The sequence below is a fragment of the Mustelus asterias genome, chromosome 23, assembly GCF_964213995.1.
Source record: "Mustelus asterias chromosome 23, sMusAst1.hap1.1, whole genome shotgun sequence".
Taxonomy (NCBI): Eukaryota; Metazoa; Chordata; class Chondrichthyes; order Carcharhiniformes; family Triakidae; genus Mustelus; species Mustelus asterias.
The window spans coordinates 34,311,809-34,330,852 of record NC_135823.1 but is presented as its reverse complement, the minus strand read 5'-3'; the positions used below and the strand labels follow the sequence as shown (position 1 = coordinate 34,330,852).

At 46.4% G+C, this 19,044-nt stretch overlaps 1 protein-coding gene across 1 annotated transcript in view; it reads right to left on the bottom strand.

Moving 5' to 3' along the window:
• iqce (IQ motif containing E) overlaps window positions 1-19,044 on the bottom strand; it is an 84,151-nt gene that overhangs the window by 56,153 nt on the left and 8,954 nt on the right. Inside the window, exons 2-7 of the mRNA XM_078239866.1 lie at window positions 17,663-17,710; window positions 15,570-15,609; window positions 14,260-14,394; window positions 12,487-12,630; window positions 4,908-4,978; window positions 1,968-2,081 (exon numbers count right to left, since the gene is read on the bottom strand). Coding sequence (XP_078095992.1) covers window positions 1,968-2,081; window positions 4,908-4,978; window positions 12,487-12,630; window positions 14,260-14,394; window positions 15,570-15,609; window positions 17,663-17,710 — 552 coding nt within the window. The remainder of the gene's footprint in view (window positions 1-1,967; window positions 2,082-4,907; window positions 4,979-12,486; window positions 12,631-14,259; window positions 14,395-15,569; window positions 15,610-17,662; window positions 17,711-19,044) is intronic.

Genomic DNA, 19,044 nt, shown 5'->3' with positions numbered 1-19,044 from the left:
TGGGCCTGCCCTGACACCACCTTGGCCTGGAGCGCCCTGATGCACAGGCCCCACCCCCCAGCAGTGGCGATCCCCTCACCCCCACCCCCCATACCCTGTCAGACCCCCCCCCCAGGGTCAGACCCTCCTGGAGGCAGCCACCGCCACACCCCCCCCCCCCCCACCAGCCTATCCCAATCGTTGCCCTCTCTTCATCCCGGACTAATCTGTTCCTAATGCAGAGTGGCAGCGGGACCCACACCACCCTCACCCATTGGTGCCCAGGCCCTGCCCACAATAGGCCCCGCTCCTTGGCATTGCCCGATTCCCGATGGGCAGTGCCAAAGTGCCACCTGGGCGTGGGCGCTTTGCCCCTTGGGCACTGCTGGGAGGCACAGGCTGGCACTGCCAGGGTGCCCATGCCCAGTGGGCACCACCCCCCTGGGGGGCCTCGATTGCCCCCCCCTTCATTCCAGCGGGGTCTCCCGCTAGTCTGAACCCCGCCAGAATGAAGTACTTCTGGTGGGGTGGGAGATTTAGCATATCTAAATATTTAAAATAGATTTTTAAAATATTTAAATTACTTACCTGCCTTCCCGCCAGTTTCCAGCGTGGTCTGGCCAGCGACAGCTCGCCGGCTCTGGGAGATGCGCATGTGTTCCCCGCGCATGCACAAATCCCTGTTCAAGGCCGCAGACTTGCGTCTCCCAACCAGACCCGCCAGAAATGTGGCGGGTGCGAATGGGAGAATCGCGGCCAGTGTTTGAGGTCTTGGATGGTATGGGGAGAGGGGGTAAAAGGACACATGTTACACCTTCTGTGATTGCATGAGGAGGTATCTTGGGAAGGGGACATGGTGTTGCAAGTGATTGCGGAATGGACTAGGGTGTTCAAGAGGAAATGGTCCCTTCAGAATGCTGACAGAGGGGAAGGGAAGATGTGTTTGGTCATTGCAACGGCAGAGGATGATCCTTTGAATACAGTGACTGATGGGATGGAAAGGGGGAACTTTCACAGTTCTGGGAGCAGGGAGAAGGGGTGAGGGGAGAATTGCCAAAAATGAGTTGGGCATAGATGAGGGCCTTGTCACCCAGATTGGGGGTGAGTCCTTAGTTGAGATAAAAGGAAGACATTTAAGAAGTACCATTGCATAAGGTGGCATCATCAGAAAAAATGCAATCAAGATAGTGAAACTGGGAGAATGGAATAGAATCCTTACAGGGGGCAAAGTGCGAGAAAGTGTAGTCTGGGCAGCTGTGGGATTCACACAATAAATCTTAGCAGACAGTCTATCCCTGAAGTAGAGACAGAGAAGAAGAGGGAGGGAAGGGAAGTGTCCCAGGTGGACCATGTGAACTCCTGAGATAAGGGTGGAAACTGGAAGCAAATTTGAGTTTTCCAGTTCCAGACAAGAGAGCAGGAAAAGGCACAGATACAGTCTTCAATGTATCATTAAAAAAAGTTGGGGAGGGAGCCATGTGGGTACCCATCGCAACATTTTTTATTTGGAGGAAGTGAGTCAAGTAATAGGGAAAATTATTTAATGAATGAACACATTTAGCCAGGCAGGAGAGGGCGGAGGTGGATGGGGACTGATTGGTCCTCTGTTCAAGGAATAGGTGGAGAGTCTTCAGACCTTTCTAATGGGGGATGGAGGTGTAGAGAGATTGCCCACAGTTGAGAAATAGTTTGGGCCAGAACGACATAGGGCATTAGAAGAATCACAGATGTAGGTGGGAAGAGACTGGACAAGCAGATTGTTCAGGATTGGGGAGTCTGAGGTACGAAACTGTGGAGGAAAATCTGAGAAGGTGAGGTCAGTGACCCTGTGCAGATTGGGCTAGCTAAAATGGAACAGGAGAAGGATTGCGTGAAGCAGAAATACTATCATTGGCCAGGTGGACCGAATGTCCTTTCCTGTGCTCTACAGTTTATATAATTCTATGTAACCTGATTAGACAACTGGTTGTTGAGGGTGTTTCATTTACCTTGGAAGGGTCTAAGAGCTGCTCAATCTGTTTCTCTTTTTTGCTGTTCTCCTCCTCTGATCGTCTCAGCTTTGTTTTCAATATATCGTACTCAGCCTTCTGGGTTTGAATGATCTGTGTGAGCAGGTGAGTTTGGAGTTGAATAACACACATTGCAGGAAAGCTTAATTTTGATCATTATTTACAGTTAGTTTGTTGTTTAGTTATGGGTATTAGTCAAATAATCAAAATATGCCGACCCAATATATATATTATTCTGACTTCTGGCACCCTATTTCATCACATGACTTGGCATTACTATCACACTCAAATTTGATAAGGGAGAAAAACATTTGGCTCTTAAGCCAATGATGCAAGATGTCAAGGTTGAACAATTACTGGTGTGGAACCATCCACCTCCCTCACAATTAAAATTATCAGCTCTATTCCCTTAATTCAAAGCACTATTATGCAAAGAAAAAAGTGTTAAAACGTTCAGCCTTGTGCATTAAATTAGTGCAGTTTAAGTTGTGATGTTCAAAAGATGTCCACTTTACTTCACAGTATGTAATCATCTTCAGTTTTGTATGTTTAGAATTAAGTTCTGTAATTAGTTTTTGTAACTCAATAATTCTTTTAAATTTTAATATCTATTAATTGAACATGGTGCATTATATTTAGAACACTGATTACTTTCAAACATTGATTTTATATAGACTTTGTGTAATTTCTGAAAGTTTGTAAATTTAATTGACTTATATCAAGCACTGACAGATACAACAAAATCATACTATGGCAAAGCAGTTGTCTCAGCAAAAACACATTGATAAGCCCCTGTTTTAATGGAATTCTACATGACGTACTGATACCTACAGATCAATTTGACATCTGAACTGATGAATCCTTATTCCAGTAATTGCATGTTGTCTTACCTCAAATAAAAGCGGACATCAAAACCATTCTCACTTATATTCCATATATACACCGTATAACTCACTTTGTAAACTTCTTTATTGGTTTTAAGATTATAAGCAACTTTACCACTCTATTCTTTGTTTTAAAAATAAAGTAACCTGTTCCAAGTAACCGCAGAAAGGTGTATCATCAACCTTCCAATGATCTGTACAAAACATAGTCACTGCCAATTAAATGAAGTTGAGACAATGAGCTCAGGATATCAACCATGAGGGCACGGCAACATATTACCCTCATCCTGAACAACTGGGCAAGGAAGATGCCATAAAACACTCTTTTATTTTAGCAAGAAGTCATTGAGGCAACAGAAACTAACTTTGAGAGGGTTGTAACTGACATCTTAGAGGGCCAGTCAGGGCTCAACGGGAAATGACAACAATAGATGACTATCACCCTTGAGAAACCAATCAGAAACTGATTGTGCACTACCTAGAACAATCATGGACTGATCGTACACCCCTTAAGCCAATTTGGAAACAGCCTCACCTCATTTAGGCCAATCAGAATGCAATAACATTTATCATGCTAGTGGTGTAACTCGGAATGAGTTAATAAGCAGAAGCTTTCAGTGACCACGTTGCTGTCTGCAGGGAAGCAGAAGTTACAGGGAGAGAACAGAGACTGACTATCAACATGTGCCCAAGGCTGAACCGGATTTGATACCATGCTGGGATATTGTTCCTTAGGTGGTATTGGCTCAGTGAAGGAAGTTGCTGTTCTTCGAATAATACCATGCAATCTTTCTATAGATATCAGTTGTGCCCAAGTGGGTAGCATATTTACCTTAGTCAGAAGGTTGTGGTTTGAAGCCCCATTCCAGATATTTGATCACAAAAAAAACACCCATATGAACCTGTCAGATTGTAAGTAAACTCTGCTGTCAGCAATGACAGCATTCCTCAGGTATCCTCCATTTTCCCAAGTGCTTCTTATCCATGTAGGGTAATGAGTATTGGTGGGGGCAGGGGAACATGGTAAGGGTAGGGGCTATGCAACAAAGTCTGATTTATTCCTCACTTCTGTGTTTTTAAAAATTAATTCTTCGAAATACAGGTGTCCCTGGCAAGTTTAGCATTTATTGCCCACCCCAAGATGCACTGAGAAAGTGGTAGTGAGCTGCCTTCTTGAACTGCTGCAGTCTGTGTGGTGAAGGTGTTTCTACAGTGATGTTAGGTAGGGAATTGCTATTCTTTGTAGCAGTTTGATTCGACTGGGCTAAAGGTCAATCATTTACTCTTCGAATAGAGGTGACACATAAACCAAGTCTGTCCTCCCAGGTGGATGCAAAAGATCTCATGGCACTATTACAAACACGAGCAGGGAAGTTCTCTCTAATGTCCAGGCCAATACTTATCCCTCAATCAACATCACTGAAACAGATTACTGTTTCTGGGACTTGGTTCCGCACAAATTGGTTTCCATCATTCCCTGCATCAAAATAGTGATGACATTTCAAAAGTATTTTATTCATCGTAAAATGCTTTGGGATTTCTGGAGGTTGTGAAAGGTGCTGTATAAATGCAAATATTTCAATAGTTTGACTTAATGCAAACAGAAATGCTGTTGTTGTCCATACAAATGGGCCGAAAGGTCTACTTGCAGTCCATAAAAATTGAAGGCACATGACTTTCAGCACTGCTAGAGACATTGGCCGGAATTTTACCACCCCATCCGCCACGGGAAAAAGAACAGGCGAGAGGCGGACCATGGGAAGGTCCGTTGACCTCGGGCGGGATTTTACGGTTTCGAGACGAGCGAGGCCTTAAAATCCTGCCCATTATCTATGTTTGCCGGTGATTGCAGCAATGGCAATCATACAGTTTTCTGCTGGAAGAAACTGTGGCTCCTCCCTTTTCTACTTTTGCTGTAGTTTCAAAAAGCAGTGCTGTAACATACTCCTCAATACTCCTCTTCAACTCTATTATAGGAATCCCATCAACTGTAAACTAGTGAAGAACCTCAGGTCTCCAATAGGGCAGCACTTACCTTTTTCAGTTCAATGATTTCATCGTACATGTCCTCTTTCTCCTTGTAGTCGGGAGTACCAGGTACATAACCTACAGTGCAAGGGAGGGAAGAAGGAGAATAAGGAGAGAGAGAAGCGAAATGAATGAGAACATATGAGAGAGGAGAAAGAAAATATGAGAAGGAAGCAGGAATGAGAGGGGAAATGAGAGAGAGAGGAAAATAAGAAAGAAAGACGAGTTAGCACAATGGATGGTTACTACTGAACTAAGTTACAGCGTTTCTCAAACATCACACAGGAAGGTGGGAATGGGGAGACTTAGATCACAGAAAAGATTTCAGGGTAGGGTGGAAAAGGCCAAAGCTATGTAATAATTCATGAAAGGTTGGATGTGGTGATGTGGACATGGTTGGTTCTCTTTGGAGGGATGAACCAAGATGAGCTTCATGGCCTGTTATCTGTAAACACATTGTGACCTTGTTACTCAGTTATTGAAGTTGGAAAGTGGTGAGCAACAGGCTGAAAAATCCTTGCAAAACTTGCACATTATAGACCAGGTGGTCATGTGGACGCTGGGATGACATGGGTACAAAAGGGGTCATGTGTTAGTAGCATGGGAGTTCTCCCCTGGGTGCTGGCAGGCACACAGCATGTAAGAGCTACTCAGTATTGTTAATAAACCTCCATTGTTGTTAGTCCCTGATCGCCAGTTATTGCAACCCAGTACTTTCCACATGGTGTCAAGAGTTGGCAGAATGGCACAGGGACTTTGCCGCATCGACCCACTTGTGTTTCACAAAAATTTCACAAACAAGTGGTTCAAATTCGAAAAAGAATGGCGAATCTACTGTGGTGCCGGCTTATCAGACGAATCAAAGAAGATACAGGCATACACTCTTAAATTTAGTGGGCCCCGAGGCAATTGAGAAATTTGATCATTTTGTTTTTCAAACAGAAGAGATAAACCCTGAGATATTGCTAAAAAGGTTTGAGCACATTTGCATGCCAGTAAAGAGCATTATATTGGATAAACATACATTCAATACTACCAACCAAAAATTTAATGAATCTATTCAATCGTATACTCCGACCCTAAAAATCCTAGCAAAAATGCACGTTTGGCACCCTCACTAATGAACTTGTAAGAGATCACATCATGTGTGGGGTCCATAGTAATGTTGTCTTTAAACAGTTGCTTTGCAAGAAAGATTTAACGCTGGAATCTGCCGTCCACATCTTTGATTTCATTTATTATTGTCACATGTACTGGGATACAGTGAAAAGGATTGTTTCTTACGTGCTATATAGGCAAAAACATTCATTGAGTACATTAGGGGAAAGAAAAAGGATAGGGTGCAGAATATAATGTTGCAGTTGCAGTAGGGTGAAGAGAATCAGCTTAATATATGCTAGGATCATTCAAAATTCTGATGACAGCAGGGAAGAAATTGTTCTTAAATCTGTTGGTACGTGTTTTCAGATTTTTGTTTCTTGAATGAGCAGTTAGAAAGAAGCTGCAAAGAGTTAAATCAGGAAACAGATGTTTTCAGGGTACGGAACACAGCCAGTCCCAAGTGCGGCGACCATCACTCACAGAACTGCATGTTTGGTGTTTGGTAAAAGCTATAACAAATGTGGCAAATGGAACCATTTTGCAAAATACTGCAGATCCAAGCCACAGCAGCCCCTGCCTATGCCCCCAGCCAGATTGCAGTTGGTGATTACTCCAGGGTAAATGAACTGGAGCTCAGAGTAACCAAGGTACAGACCCTCCAAAAACACTACTATGAGAGTATTGATATCACAATGGAGAATGGGGAAATTTTCAGCACGTTAAACATTGCTTGCAGCAATGCAAAACTAAAAGTAAAGATCGACATTGAAGCAAAGTGCAATGTCCTGCTCAGGCAGTTGCTGTGGGAAATCGATCCATATGCTGCACCAGATCCTAACATTCAGGTGGATCTCATGGCAGACAAACTATTTGCACACAAGGCATGGACACTCTCCATTGCTCGCAGGGCAGCTTTCAGTTTCATGTTTTTTTTATTCATTTGTGGGACATGGGTGTCGCTGGCTGGCCAGCACTTATTGCCCTTCCCTAGTTGCCCTTTAGTAGGTGGTGGTGAGCTGCCTTCTTGAATCGCTGCAGTCCATGTTCTGTGGGTTGACCCACAATGCCGTTAAGGAGAGAATTCCAGGATTTTGACCCAGCGACTGCGAAGGAATGGTGATATATTTCCAAGTCAGGATAGTGAGTGGCTTGGAGGGGAACTTGCAGGTCACAGTGTTCCCATGTATCTGCTGCCCTTGTTCTTCTAGATGGAAGTGGCTGTGGGTTTGGAAGGTGCTGTCTTTGGTGAATTGCTGCAGTTGACCAAAAGCTGTTAGGTCTTTGGGACAACATCACACTGGACTAATCCACCTTGGTCTAGATTTACACACATTTAGTACTAGGCCCCAAAAATTATAGAATATAAGGACCTATTCGACTGCGATGTTATTGGGAAGCTAACTTTAATATATTGTATGAGAATAGATAACTCATAGTGCTCCGAGAAAAATACCCCAAGCAATGAAGCAGAAAGTAGTCGATAGAGCTGGACCAGATGACAAGGCTGGTTATCACAGCCTCCATAGACAAGGCCAGAATTAGTTCAGTGAAGAACAACACGGTTAGGATCCACATCGACCCAGTTCACCTAAACAAGGCATTGCTCTCACACTATGAAGACTACAGGAGACATGCGCAATGCCAATGTTTTCAGCATCTTGGATGCAAAGTGCGGGTTCTGGCAAATCCTGCTGGATGAAGAATCCTCAAAATTCACTATCCGTGTATCCGGTAGACAGATACCTTTTCCTCTGCATGCCCTAAGGGATCTCCACTGGCAGTGAGGTCTTCCAATGGTGAATGGAGCAACTCTTTGCAGGGCAACCCTGCAAAATCACTGTTGATGACATCTTAGTCTGGCGTCATACAATGCAAGAATATGATGCACATTTTTGTTAGTCCTCAACAGAATCAGGACCTTACAGTTAAAGCTCAACCCTGCTAAATTCAGTTTCAGGGTCAACCAGGTTCCCTACGTGGGTCACTTGCTCACAGCCAATGGTGTGAAGTCAGATCCAGACAACAGCCGTACAACATTTGTCCATTCCAGAGGACAAGCAGGCCTTGCAGCACTTTCTTGGTATGACAAATTATCTTTCCCAGTTTGTTCCTTGCTGCAGTGAGATCCCCAGACCTCTTCATCAACTCCTGCGGAACACCACTGGTCTGTGACCAGTGGTGTTCCGCAGGGCTCTGTACTGGGGCCTCTGCTATTTGTGATATATATAAATGATTTGGAAGAAGGTGTAACTGGTGTAATCAGCAAGTTTGCGGATGACATGAAGATGGCTGGACTTGCAGATAGCGAAGAGCATTGTCGGGCAATACAGCAGGATATAGATAGGCTGGAAAATTGGGCGGAGAGGTGTCAGATGGAGTTTAATCCGGATAAATGCGAAGTGATGCATTTTGGAAGAAATAATGTAGGGAGGAGTTATACAATAAATGGCAGAGTCATCAGGAGTATAGAAACACAGAGGGACCTAGGTGTGCAAGTCCACAAATCCTTGAAGGTGGCAACACAGGTGGAGAAGGTGGTGAAGAAGGCATATGGTATGCTTGCCTTTATAGGACGGGGTATAGAGTATAAAAGCTGGAGTCTGATGATGCAGCTGTATAGAACGCTGGTTAGGCCACATTTGGAGTACTGCGTCCAGTTCTGGTCGCCGCACTACCAGAAGGACGTGGAGGCGTTAGAGAGAGTGCAGAGAAGGTTTACCAGGATGTTGCCTGGTATGGAGGGTCTTAGCTATGAGGAGAGATTGGGTAAACTGGGGTTGTTCTCCTTGGAAAGACGGAGAATGAGGGGAGATCTAATAGAGGTGTACAAGATTATGAAGGGTATAGATAGGGTGAACAGTGGGAAGCTTTTTCCCAGGTCGGAGGTGACGATCACGAGGGGTCACGAGCTCAAGGTGAGAGGGGCGAAGTATAACTCAGATATCAGAGGGACGTTTTTTACACAGAAGGTGGTGGGGGCCTTGAATGCGCTGCCAAGTAGGGTGGTGGAGGCAGGCACGCTGACATCGTTTAAGACTTACCTGGATAGTCACATGAGCAGCCTGGGAATGGAGGGATACAAACGATTGGTCTAGTTGGACCAAGGAGCGGCACAGGCTTGGAGGGCCGAAGGGCCTGTTTCCTGTGCTGTACTGTTCTTTGTTCCTCCACCAAGATGTCGAATGGTGTTGGAAGGAGCACCATATTGTTGTGTTCAACAGCTCAAGCGGGCACTCTCAATCCCTCTGGTGCTATAATAGTTTGACGTTTGAGCACCAGTACTCCTATCTAGATGCCTCACAGCACGGACTTGACGCAGTCTGCATCCAGAATGGCAGACCAATAGCCTTTGCACCAAAAGTCTCACTGACACCAAGATTCATAATGACTAGATTGAAAAAGAAACCCTTTGCCCTAGTCTTCGCTTGTCAGAAATTTTATGACTTCATTCATGGTCAACCTGTAAGTGTTGAAACTGGTCATCAGCCACTTATAACGAATCTTAAAAATCTTCTTCACACTGTCTGCAGGACTGCAGTGCATAATGCTTAAGCTGCAATGCTACAACCTCAATGTCATCTACAAACACGGTAAGGAGCTGTACCTTGTTGTTTCCCTTTCCATAGCCTTGCTACCCCCCCATTGACCAGGTAGATCGTGAGGAGGACATTGACAACATGACCATACAGGTACTTTTGTCGCTTCAAATCAAGGAACTTAAGGATGTCCTACAGACGGATTTCACATGCAGGCAGCTCCTTCTCCAGGAGCTCCACATATTTTTCTCAATGAGAGAGGAGCTAACCGTACAAGATAGGCTGACACTGCATGGCAATGATTTGTCATCCCAACCTCTTTGCAGAGGTACCATACCTAACAACTCCACTGAAGACAACCAAGTACAGGGCAAAGGAATTCTTATACTGGCCCTCGACGTATGTGGACATGGAGAGGAAAATATGCAGGTGTGCAGCATGTACTGCACTCAAGCCGTATCAAACCAAGAGCCACTGTACCCACGAGCTCCTGAACCTCCTATGGTCGTTCACGACAGCTGATATCTTCAAATGGAACAGTAAACTGCACCTGGTCCTCGTCAACTCGCACTCTGGTTCAAAATCAACCACCTGCTAGACATGAAAAGCAACAGAGTCATAGGCAAGCTCAAGAGACACTTCACCATAGTTGGCATCCCTCAGAGGATAATCTTCTATGATTCTAGAAGATAATAATGGATAACAGTTGCTAGTTCATCTCCAAGGAGATCAGGGACTTTGAGCACACTAAAAGTAATCCCCTATACCCACAGTCCAATGGTCTGGCAGAACGGGCATTATGCTCAGCCAAACACCTATTTGAGAAGTGTGCCTGTGACCACATAGATTAGTATGCTGCACACCTCAGCCTGAGAAATGTACCGAGACAGGGTCTGTCCACATCAGCACAGTGAATATTGCCAAGTGCGCCAGGAGCATGATCTCCGATGCCAAGGCCCTCTTCTAACCGAAAGTGGAAACCAATGCGAATGGCACCCTAATGAAGCGGCAACAAAGGGGAAAGAGGTATTACTATCGTAATCAATCACTACCTTTAGAACCTGGTCAGACAGTCAGGGTCCAGAACACACACAGCCACAACAAACTGGTGGTGGTACACAGACCTGTCCTATAGCCAAATAGCTATGTGGTTGCCTCAGATGGTGCTCATTACATAAGAAACTGGCATCACTTACTGCAGGTTTCTGAACCAGCAACACTAACCACCAGAGAACTCAGCGCGCCCAGCCTGCATCCTAGGCCCCCTTCACCAATGGAAACTGAGTCTCCAGGGCGAATGCAGCAAGCCCTGCAGCCACTGGGTATCCTGCAAGCACTGAGCATACCAGCCTGAGGGCATCCCAAACATTGCCAAATGGCACAATCACACGCTCAGGACACCTGAATAAACTAAACACAAGGTTCAAGGACTATGTGATGGACTTATTTACAAATGGACTTTGTCCTTTTTAAAAAGGGAGGGGGGAGTGGGGAAGAGCCACAATGGACTATGCACTAGCTGCAGCAGCTCAATCAGTACTTTACACATTGTAAACAGTTATATCAAACGAGAAAATGCTGGAAAATCTCAGCAGGGTTGGCAGCATCTGTAAGGAGAGAAAAGAGCTGACATTTCGAGTCCAAATGACCCTTTGTCAAAGCTAAAAGGCATAGAAAGTGGGAGATATTTATACTGCGGGGTGAGGGAATGAAAGATGAGTCATAGCCACAGAAACCAGGGGAAAAGGCTGCTAATGGCAGTTCATAGACAGAATAAATGGCCAAATGGCAGAGAAGCTAAAATGAGAGGGTAAGCTGTGACAGGTGAAGATGTTGTGTTGGGGGGGCGGGTTAAACAGTAAAAAAAATAGAATGAAAACAAAGGGTCGAGGTGGGATAGAGCAAATCATCTGAAGTTGTTGAATTCGATGCTGAGACCGGAAGGCTGAAAAGTGCCTAGCCGGAAGATGAGATGCTGTTCCTCCAGTTTGTGTTGAGCTTCACTGGAACATTGTAGCAAGCCAAGGACAGACATGTGGGCATGGGAGCAGGATGTGGGCATGGGAACAGCACCACTGTTCTCTATCTTTTATTTCTTCATTGTCTTTCTTCATTTTTCTTCCACCCCACTCTTTCCCCGTACTTTATCCCCCTTCCCTTACCTTTTCTCCCCTTTTGCTTCCCCTTTTCTAAATTTTACCTCTGTCCCATCCATTCCCTGCCCCCCCCTCCCCCCACATCTTCACCTGTCACAGCTTACCCTCTCATTTTAGCCTCTCTGCCATTTGGCCATTCACACCCTTTATTCTGTCTGTGGACAGTCATTAGCAGTCTTTTCCCCTGGTTTCTGTGGCTATGACTCATTTTTCATTTCTTCGCCCTTCAGTAAAAATATCTCCCACTTTCTATGCTTTTTAGCTTTGACAAAGGGTAATTTGGACTCGAAATGTCAGCTCTTTTCTCTCCTTACAGATGCTGCCAGACCTGCTGAGATTTTCCAGCATTTTCTCTTGATTTCAGAATGCAGCATCCACAGTAATTTGTTTGTAAACAGTTATATGTTGTTTGCCCTGTTCAACGTTGTATGTTGTAAATAGTTTACACTCTATGACTGTTTTCTTACATTGCTACACCTCAGTATTACCGGTTGTCCCAAATTAAACGGGAAGATGTAGACTGGGTGATCAGGTGGATACTGGGATGGCACAGGTACAAAAAGGGTCACATGTTGGTAGCATAGGAGTTCTCCCCTGGGCACAGGTAGGCACTCAGCGTGTAAGATCTGCTCAGAATTGTTCGTAAACTTTTATTGTTGTTAGTCCCTGGTCGCCAATTATTGCAATCCAGTAATTTCTGCAATAATGAAGTAAACCACTGGACCATTAAGAAGGATGTGTTCTCATTTTGGGTCCATTCATAAAATGCGAGAGGTTCATGCAGGATACTCACCGTTACTGGCTGACCGGGAATGTTTTGGTTTTTTCATACCAAGAGCTTCTTTCAGATATTCTGGTGTGCTTGTGTAGTTCGAGTTTCTACTATACCCAAAGTCGGACTCAGACTTCAGTGACTGAGACAAAGCTGTGGGAACAACTGTATTTTAAAAAAATTGACAACAGTGAGGATCACAATGCTTCATCCTACTAAAGCTTTACATCCAAACATGCTAACATATCAAACACATATGTACAAATAGAGTACATGGGACTTAATAGGATGGAGGGTTATAGGTAGGTCTCGAAGATAGGGATGTGTTCGGCACAACTTGTGGGCCGAAGGGCCTGTTTGTGCTGTAGTATTTCTATGTTTCTATGTTTCTAAATACATGTATGCACAAAGTGGTCAGGTGAAAGCATAGGGCCCTATTTTACCATTTTGATTCTAAATGCTGGGCGGACTTGAAACTGGGAGTGTTTTAGATCCGACTTTTAGACCTGTTCTCAGGCGCCCCCATACGCACTCTGCCTGAAAAAATATCAGCAATTGCGAATCGCGCTGCAGAAGCCAGTGGGCGGGGCTTAATGCACCCGAAATCCTGCAGCTCCGATCGGCACCTCCAACTTTGCATGTGCAGAAAAAAAAAAGATAGAATGTGGCTCCCCTGCCACATCGCACCCGGGCCGGACAATGCCACCCCCTGGCCCCCACAGATATTGCCTCATTCCCACAACATTACTGACCCCCTTATCCCCCCACTTCCCCCCGCCACCCAGACTGATCGTGGGCCCCTCACCCCCTTCCCCCCTCACTGATCACAGGCAAAGTGGCAGTGGACCCCCGTCCTTCCCCTCACTGATCACAGACAGACTGGCAGCGGACTCCCCTTCCCCCTCACTGATCACAGGCAGAGTGGCAGCGGACTCCCCCTCCCACCCCCACCAATCACAAGCAGAGAGCCGTTGGACCCACCTTCTCTCCACAACACCCCCCTCCCCCCCACCTCCAACGATCTCAAGCGGAGAGCCGTCGGATGCTCAGCACTTACATCCTCACTAGCTGGAGTGCCCAAATTGGACTTTTGTAGAGCATGTCTGTTTCGCGCTGATTCTGGATGGGCAAACATGGTGGTAAAGGAGGAAGTGCTGGTAAGGTTGGTAATGTAGCCCGTTAAGTCAATTTAAATGCATGCAAATTGGGCGCAGGCCTGATCGTGGCCATTTTTGGGCCTTGATAAAGAGGGAACCGACGCGGAGGTGGGCACGGATCGCGCTACTCGCCTCACACCTGACTTTACCAAGTTTTCACGCCTGAAAATGGGCGCACTTAATGGTAAAATCGGGCCCATAGATTCCACTGCTGGTGATGCTCATTATCAATCCCTTTCAGTTTCAGCTTTGCAAATGCACTCACCCCTGAGCCCAGGTATGGGAATGTTAAACAAGGACAGGATTGGGCTCAGCTGTGATGCCTCAATGTTCAGATTGACAAATCAGAAATGGCTACTTAATTGAAGTACCAGAGGGTACTACTCCCAGCATGGAACCAATATGGGTGATGATGTGGAGGATGGGTGAGTGGAAAAGTGGTGAGAGGAAAGGTAGAAAGCACAATGGGATGATAGGAAAAGGGGAAAAGAGTGTTGGTAGGAGTGGAGGAGAGGATAGTATAGGAAAGGTGAGAGCAGGAGAAGGGAAATCAATGAGGGGAAGGCAGAAGAATTGAGGGAGAGGGAAGTAGAGGGGAGAGTAAGAAACTGGATGAACCCATACTACAGTCACTTACCAATACCTTGTCTTAGCGATGCCACCCACATCTCTCTAGGCACCTTGGCTGATGGGTTTTCCATATGCATGGTCCCTGTGCCCTTCAATGGCCTCCATACTGCTGCCTTCTTCGGATTTGAGAGATAAGGAGATTCTGCAGGATGAATGAATTCAGTCAGTAAACAGGAATTGGGAAATGCCCTGGACAGCAGCACATGGAACAATATAGTGTGGCTCTTCTGCTTCAAAGTGTCAACTTTCAAAGTGGTTCAGTGATAGTTCCATTTGCCTCTGACTCAAACGGTTGTGGGCTCAATTCTCAGCAACCTGAGCACATTTTCTATGTTTCTATTAATAGGATGGAGGGTTATAGGTAGGTCTAGAAGGTAGGGATGTGTTCGGCACAACTTGTGGGCTGAAGGGCCTGTTTGTGCTGTAGTTTTTCTATGTTTCTATTATCCCGACTGACAACTGAAAGCAGTATTAAGGGAGTGCTGCATTGTTGGAATGGCATCTTTTGGGTGATATGTAATACTGAGTCTCCAAAAGCCTTGACAAATTGATGTATAAGATTCTATGACACTATTTGAAGAAGAGCAGGAGAATTCTCCAATACTGCAAATACTTATCTCTCAACAAATATCATTAAAAACATATTATCTGGTTATTAGCACATTGCGTGAAGTTCCTATGTGTAATTTGACTGACATATTTAGAGTCATTGCAGTCCTTGCAGCACAGAGGGAGGCCATTCAGCCCGTCAGATCTATGTTGAGTAATCCAATCAAATCTATTCCTCTGTTCTAGCCCCATCTGTTTCCTGCATTATAACAGTGACCACATTCCAAAACTACTTAATTGGCTGTGAAGTACTTTGGGGCACCTGAAGTCATTAAAAAGCAGTACATCATTGCCAGATCTTTACATGGCATTGAACATGAAATCCAAGCAAATACACAAACAGAAAATCCATTGAAGGGACACTTGGGCTGCATGGCACAAGATCCATATCTGAGATCCTTCATACGAATTACTGCCCAGTCTCACTTACAAAGTTGTGAGCTTTACAACCAGTCCAATTTTACTCTCGACTGAAGTCAATGGAGAGAATTATCGGATAGGGTGCAAAACATTTATTCCACCCGATCCTGTAAGTTTTCCTGTCAGCCAGTTAGGTTAAAATTACTCTCATGTATTCTCTCTACCTCCACCCCTGACATTCCACATATAATGTAATGGTTTCAGGAAGAGAGAAAGTTACACAGAAAAATATGTTAAAGATAGGATGTGAAAACAGTTGCATTGTGAACTTGAATTAGTGTTACTCACTTGGGGACTTGGGTGGTTTATTTGATTTCTTCTTAGATTTCTAAACATGAAAAACAAAGTGCATTGGTAAATTAACTTTTTAATATTTCACTTTCTTATGAGTTGTGGCTCAAGTATTACACTCTTGTCTTTGAATCGGAAGGTTGAGAGTTTAACTTTTGCACAAAATCTAGGCTGACACTCCATTATATTACTGGGAGTGATGCACTGTTGGAGGTACTGCCTTTTGGATGAGATGATAAAATTGAAGTCCTATCTGTTCTTTCAGGTGTAGTATTAGGGTGTTCGGAGATGAAAGGTTAATGTGTGGGATTGGAGAAACATCACCCACATGTTGAGTTGGCACATGACCAATAGTCGAGAGGGAGAATATGCGTGGCTTAGACTGTGTAACACCTAGACTTGTATATTTATATTTAGTTATTTCATCCAATAAATCTGTTATTGTTCAGACATGCCTGTGTCTCAGTAATTGCTCCTTAGCTAGTTACAACCAACATACAACAGACAAAACTGAGGTCCCTCTTGTCCTTTCAGCGGGATGTAAAAGGTCCCATAGCACTATTCGAAGAGGATAAGGGAGTGGTGTATTTTCTGATTATCCCTTAGTCACCATCAAAATCTGATCAGAATTTGTAACATGCATGTGCCCAAGTCAGCCAGAACCAAAGTTTGTGCTACTTCCTCATTTACATGATCGAAGCGTGCAGCCGAGTCTGACCTGCACTTATGGCTGGCTGCACACAACAGTGTTTGAGGCGAGTCTCCAGCTCTCAAAGGCAGTCTGTCCCTCTTAAAGGGAAGCTGCACTGGATAACAGAAGGCCATTGCCGGTTGTTATTGGTGCAGGTTTGAGCAAGAAATATAGAACAACAGAGAGCCAGGTTCACAGATGCAGCACTGGAGACATCAATAGAGAGAGATCATTCTTCCACGAAGGACAGGCAGATCCTCTGAAGGAAGCTGGTGGCAAGTGACGACAGTGCTGAAGTCTGATCCAGAGATCTGAGCAGCACTGCTAAATGACATTTAATGACATTTCACACGTGTTTAAGATTAGCGAATGCATCTGCACATCACATCTCATACTCACCAAACTATGAGTCTCCAGGCCAGTCGGGATGATTACTGTCATAATAGCATCAGTTAAGTGTTTTCTGCCATATACAAGGGACAGCCAAGTGAGTGCCCTTGTCAGAATAGGGTGCAGTGGAGGCTGCGCTACAAATAACTGGAGGTGCAGCATACTCCATCAGAAGGGCCTTTGATATCTGTAGTGCCATCTCCAACAGTTCTGCAGAACTGAATTTCAATTGGCTGCCACATTTCCTACAGTACAACAGTGACTATGCTTCAAAACATTCTTAATTGACTGTAAAATTTTGTGATCATCTGAGAGTATGGAGGACGCTTATTAAAATACAAGTCTACCTATTTTTCTTGTTTAAAATTTTGTTTTGTATTCTCAATATGTTTAGGTGGCTCTCTGTTGCTTTCTTAATTACATTCCCATAGTTATTTAAATCAGCACAGCCTTGCCACTTACTTTCAGTGCTGACCGCTGACCACTTTGGATCATGTTGAAACAGATATTCAGATTTGGAGGTCTGAGGTGGTGATATTGAGGAGATCCTGTGCATTTCACAATGTCATTTTATTTCATCCCAACAATTTGCCTACCTGGGGTTTCCTGTATGTCATAAGCTATAAGCACACCAGCTTCAGAATTCTGCATTTGATACTTTCTTCAATATTTGTTGATTTGCTAACACAATATTTATTTTGGTCCATGCTGTAAAAAAAGTGTTCTGGAATGATAAAAACTGTTCTCCTGTTGGCACTGACAGTGCCTTTCAAAAGGACCTCGAGAGTATGTACGTGGTTGCTGGAGGAGAGGGGGGGGTGAATTTCTAGTGTCAATATTCATGAGTGATCCCCAGGAGTGTGTCAATATTTGTTGGCGATGCCCAGGATCATGTCAATGTTGGTGAGAAATTCCAAGGAGTGTGGCAATATCCGTGAAAGTATGGAGTTTACTTGCAATGCATCAATTAAGATGAACAAAAGGCAGTTCTCACTGCATGGTACATTACCTTTTCCACATTGGAATCATATGTAATAATTGAAAGTTCATCCTCTGCCTGAAAGAGAAAAGTACCATATTATTGGGCTTGGAATGTATATCATTGCCTTGGAAGGCAGCTCTTTCTCGTGTTCCAGCTCCCGTTACAACGGGGAGGGGGGAGGAAAGAGGAGGGGCAGGAATGAGGGGAAAGGGGAGGGGAAAGTTTAAAAGTTTAAAGTTCATTTATTAGTGTCACAAGTAGGCTTACATTAACATGGCAATGAAGTTACTGTGCAAATTCTCTAGTTACCACACTCCAGCACCTGTTCGGGTGCACTGAGGGAGAATTTAGCATGGCCAATGCATCTAACCAACACTTATTTCAGACTGTGGGAGAAAACCGGAGCATCCGGACTAAACTCACAGACATGGGGAGAACGTGCAGACTCCGCACAGTCACCCGAGCTATTAATTGAACCCGGGTCCCTGACGCTGTGAGGCAGCAATGCTAACCACTGTGCCACTGAGAGGAAGAGGGGGTGGGGAAAGCAGGGGAAGGGGAGCCCGCGGGAGGGGGGAGGGGAAAGCCCGCGGGAGGAGGGAGGGGAAAGCCCGCGGGAGGGGGGAGGGGAAAGCCCGCGGGAGGGGGGAGGGGAAAGCCCGCGGGAGGGGGGAGGGGAAAGCCCGCGGGAGGGGGGGGGGGAGGGGAAAGCCCGCGGGAGGGGGGGGGGGGAGGGGAAAGCCCGCGGGAGGGGGGGGGGGGGGAGGGGAAAGCCCGCGGGAGGGGGGGGGGGAGGGGAAAGCCCGCGGGAGGGGGGGGGGAGGGGAAAGCCCGCGGGAGGGGGGGGGGGAGGGGAAAGCCCGCGGGAGGGGGGGGGGGGAGGGGAAAGCCCGCGGGAGGGGGGGGGGGAGGGGAAAGCCCGCGGGAGGGGGGGGGGGGAGGGGAAAGCCCGCGGGAGGGGGGGGGGGAGGGGAAGCCCGCGGGAGGGGGGGGGGAGGGGAAGCCCGCGGGAGGGGGGGGAGGGGAAGCCCGCGGGAGGGGGGGGAGGGGAAGCCCGCGGGAGGCGGGGGGAGGGGAAGCCCACGGGAGGGGGGGAGGGGAAGCCCGCGGGAGGGGGGGAGGGGAAGCCCGCGGGAGGGGGGGGAGGGGAAGCCCGCGGGAGGGGGGGAGGGGAAGCCCGCGGGAGGGGGGGAGGGGAAGCCCGCGGGAGGGGAAGCCCGCGGGAGGGGGGAGGGGAAGCCCGCGGGAGGGGGGGGAGGGGAAGCCCGCGGGAGGGGGGGGGGGAAGCCCGCGGGAGGGGGGGAGGGGAAGCCCGCGGGAGGGGGGGAGGGGAAGCCCGCGGGAGGGGGAAGGGGAGCCCGCGGGGCGGGGGGTGGTGGCGGCTGAGCCTGCGGAGGGGGGCGGGGAGC